The following is a 3268-nucleotide window of genomic DNA, read 5'->3' as shown; positions in this document are numbered from 1 at the left end:
TCTCATTTAGTAAATATATTTCAAACAAATTTACCCTTCGATTTATAGACACTTTTAGATTCATGGCTTCAAGCTTATCCTCTCTCTCGAAAAATTTAATGACACCATGACACCTTTTTTTGAAGAAGGAAGTTGTTTAACATTTCAACGTAGCGAGCTGATGTAACAGTAACTGCAATTCCTTCTTCTTCAAAAAAATAGGGTCCAACAATCCCCAACTTTGAAATGCAGCACCACACTGTTACCTTTAAACTGTGCAGAGGTCTTTGGTGTAACTGTTGTGGGTTCTCAGATGCCCAATACCGACAGTTTTGAACATTGACGTAACCGTCCAGATGAAAATGTGCTTCATCACTCATGAAGACTGTAGCATCGGGATCTTCCGTAAACGTTTCATCCATTATGCGACAAAACTCTCTGCGCTGGACCAAATCCCCTTCATTAAGCTGCTGGACGATCATTATTTTGTACGGATGGAACTTGAGGTCATCATGTAAAATGCGGTGAAGCGAACGACGTGACATACCCATCGCTACTGCATGTCGTCTAGTCGATCGTCTAGGACTAGCAACCATTGCCGTTCTGACTCGGTCTACATTTTCCGGTGTACGAACTGAACGGGGAAGACCAGGTGGTTTCTTTTTCATCACAGAACCAGTACTTCTAAACGCTGCAACCCATCGGAGTACGGTATTTCGATCAGGCACTGCACCATGACGTCCAACTCTAAAATATTGACGAAAAATACGTTGCACTGTGACTACAGAATCATTGTTTCTAAAAAACTGCTCTACAACGAACACACGATGTTGTACGCTCCAACGCTCCATGGCGACTGAAACGGCATTGCATGGGCTGTCTGCTAACATTCGTTCAAGGTCAATACCCCCTCCCGGCACCGCGTACTAGCGGTTCGAAAAACATGCGTTTCCTCTGCACCACCCTGTATAAATTATATATCATGAGGATATTTTTAATTTTCTATGTTCTTATACCTCGTGTCACACTCATCAACACCGAAGACCTCGGGTGTCCAAGGAAATGGTTAATAAAGATTGTATGTACATTTTATTTAATAAACATAATAATAATATATTTTAACATTGTTTTTTTTACGCTAACATATACACATACATTTATATATGTTAACATTTACAAGGTTATTTTAAATTAAATATATTGGCTTCCATCTATCTGAAACAGAAAAACATGATTATAACACAATTTTATAAAGGAAAAAATAAGTTTACATGGAGAAACATTGTAAAACTAGCTTAAATATCTAACAATCATACATTATAAATAAGTTTACACGGATATTTAAAAATTATACAATATAAAGGGTATAAAAAAAAAAAACACGATATATCTTAAAAATCTAACAATTACATCTAAACATTGCATTTACATGAATATTTACAAAGTATACAAATAGTATAAAAATAATACAAGCTATATAATAATAATCTATCTTATATAACAATTACATTTACAAAGTATTTACATAAACAAATTAGTCGAGTAATATTTACAAGTTAACAAAATATACAATAACAACAAATATATACAAAGTGTTTACAATTTATATATAAAATTATTTAGACATGACAAAGAAGTTCTCTCATCAGATCTTTTTCTTCATCGTTCCATTTTCGTCCTCTTCCCCAGCATAAACGTTGAAGGCATATGATTTTGCCCTAAGAGCACAAAACTGTAATAATATTGGAGTCAACTTAATCAGAAAAGAGTCCCGGTTCCTTCTTTCTCTCTGCTATGTAACACGGATGGTCACTGGGCAGGTTAGCAGTGTCCATCCGGTCCAACAAGTTATGGTTGGCAGCCAAGTCTGCATAAAAGTCCTTAGTACTAATATGATATATCAACGAATCTGTAAAAATAATGATATTAAATTAATATATTATATACATGAAATTAGTTTAAGTAAATTTACCTGTATTAGTATACATAAGTTTGATTCTGTCCCCATAGTGGCGCTGCATCACATTATAATGATAGTCATACATCATTGTTTTTGATATGTCCAGTACTGCAAATCCTATTAACATGGTTTAAAAATGTTTAATAAAATATAATAAAATAAACTGAGTTGTACATGAGTAAAATACTTACCAATATAGATTGGTTTAAAGAAATCTATGATTTTATTCTCCAATGTTACAGCAGTTATATTTTTATGTTCATAATTGGTACAGTATAATGTTGATTTGTTCATTAATTTCTGCAATCGCTGTTCGTTCGAAACAAGTTCAATTTTAATCCTAGATCTCATCGATTCCATCATTTTTCCTAGAAAGTTAAGAGAAAATTATAGTAAAAATGTTTTAATAGTATAATAATTAGTATAAAGTAACATACCAAATACACTATTGTTCATCAGTTTGTAGAAATCAATTTCAAACTGGTTCATCGCCTTCTTCCTCATCTCAGAATTTAAATTAATATATTTAGCCAACCATTTAGACTGTTTGAACTGCAATACTCTGTGAATCTAAAACAAAATTAGTGTTAATATATATTTTATATTTATACTAGCTGCTGTCGGAAACTCGCTGTCCTGAAACTCGGGGGATAGGTGAGACTCGCTGAAGTGGGCGGTGGAGGCTAGGTACGACAATGTCGTCGTAGTTTTACATATAAAAATTTTTCCTGTTTAAAAACAAAAATTTGAGGAGGTGATAAGGATTTCTGATAATGCTTGGCGAACTCGTTACGAAGGCGGGAATGTTTGAATTTCGAGTTTGAGTGTCTAGATATATTCTCACATCACCTATGGCCTATGCAAATCGGCCATTGAATAATACGGCCTCCCGTCGCATGTCCGATGCTTTTTCGTATGTAAAAAATCGTCAATTTGAAATCAATGTTTCAGTGTCTAGCAAGTTAATCTCTTCAAGTGAATATCGATTAACATATATGCAGCAGCTTGTCAGGTAGGCAATCCACCTGCGGTGGATTGCAGACCCTCTGTTCCGCGGCAATACATGAAATTCGGCTACTTTGGTAGTATAAACCTATTCTGTACACGCATAATATATTATTATAAACATTTTAGAGCACACATGATTGTATTCGCCATGATAAACCCTAAGCAAATTTTATCATACACAGAGAAGTAACGTAAACCATACACACACACATATATATATATATTATATACCAGCCATTATTGAATTATACGGCCTCTCGTCGCATGTCCGATGCTTTTTCGTATGTAAAAAATCTTCAATTTGAAATCCATGTTTTGGTG

General features: G+C 34.2%; 1 protein-coding gene across 1 annotated transcript; it reads right to left on the bottom strand.

The window, feature by feature from the left end:
* Positions 1–1865: 1865 nt before the first annotated feature.
* Positions 1866–2508, bottom strand: LOC149056500 (uncharacterized). The gene is made up of 3 exons (XM_089221893.1): positions 2377–2508; positions 2131–2307; positions 1866–2056 (listed from the first exon to the last, which is right to left on the bottom strand). Exons 1-3 carry the CDS (start codon positions 2441–2443, stop codon positions 1938–1940), a joined length of 363 nt encoding a protein of 120 aa, XP_089078019.1. The 5' UTR covers positions 2444–2508; the 3' UTR covers positions 1866–1937.
* Positions 2509–3268: the final 760 nt, after the last annotated feature.

The sequence above is a fragment of the Diuraphis noxia genome, unplaced genomic scaffold (assembly GCF_037042655.1).
Source record: "Diuraphis noxia isolate RWA-SAM2 unplaced genomic scaffold, SU_Dnox_SAM2 contig0003, whole genome shotgun sequence".
NCBI lineage: Eukaryota > Metazoa > Arthropoda > Insecta > Hemiptera > Aphididae > Diuraphis > Diuraphis noxia.
This window is presented reverse-complemented; position numbering and strand designations above follow the sequence as displayed.

Coding starts and splice junctions, on each gene's coding strand:
- LOC149056500 (XM_089221893.1), bottom strand. CDS start 2,443: ATGAGGAAGAAGGCGATGAACCAGTTTGAAATTGATTTCTACAAACTG. Junction 2,308..2,376: donor GATGAACAATAGTGTATTTG/GTATGTTACTTT, acceptor TTAACTTTCTAG/GAAAAATGATGGAATCGATG. Junction 2,057..2,130: donor CTTTAAACCAATCTATATTG/GTAAGTATTTTA, acceptor CCATGTTAATAG/GATTTGCAGTACTGGACATA.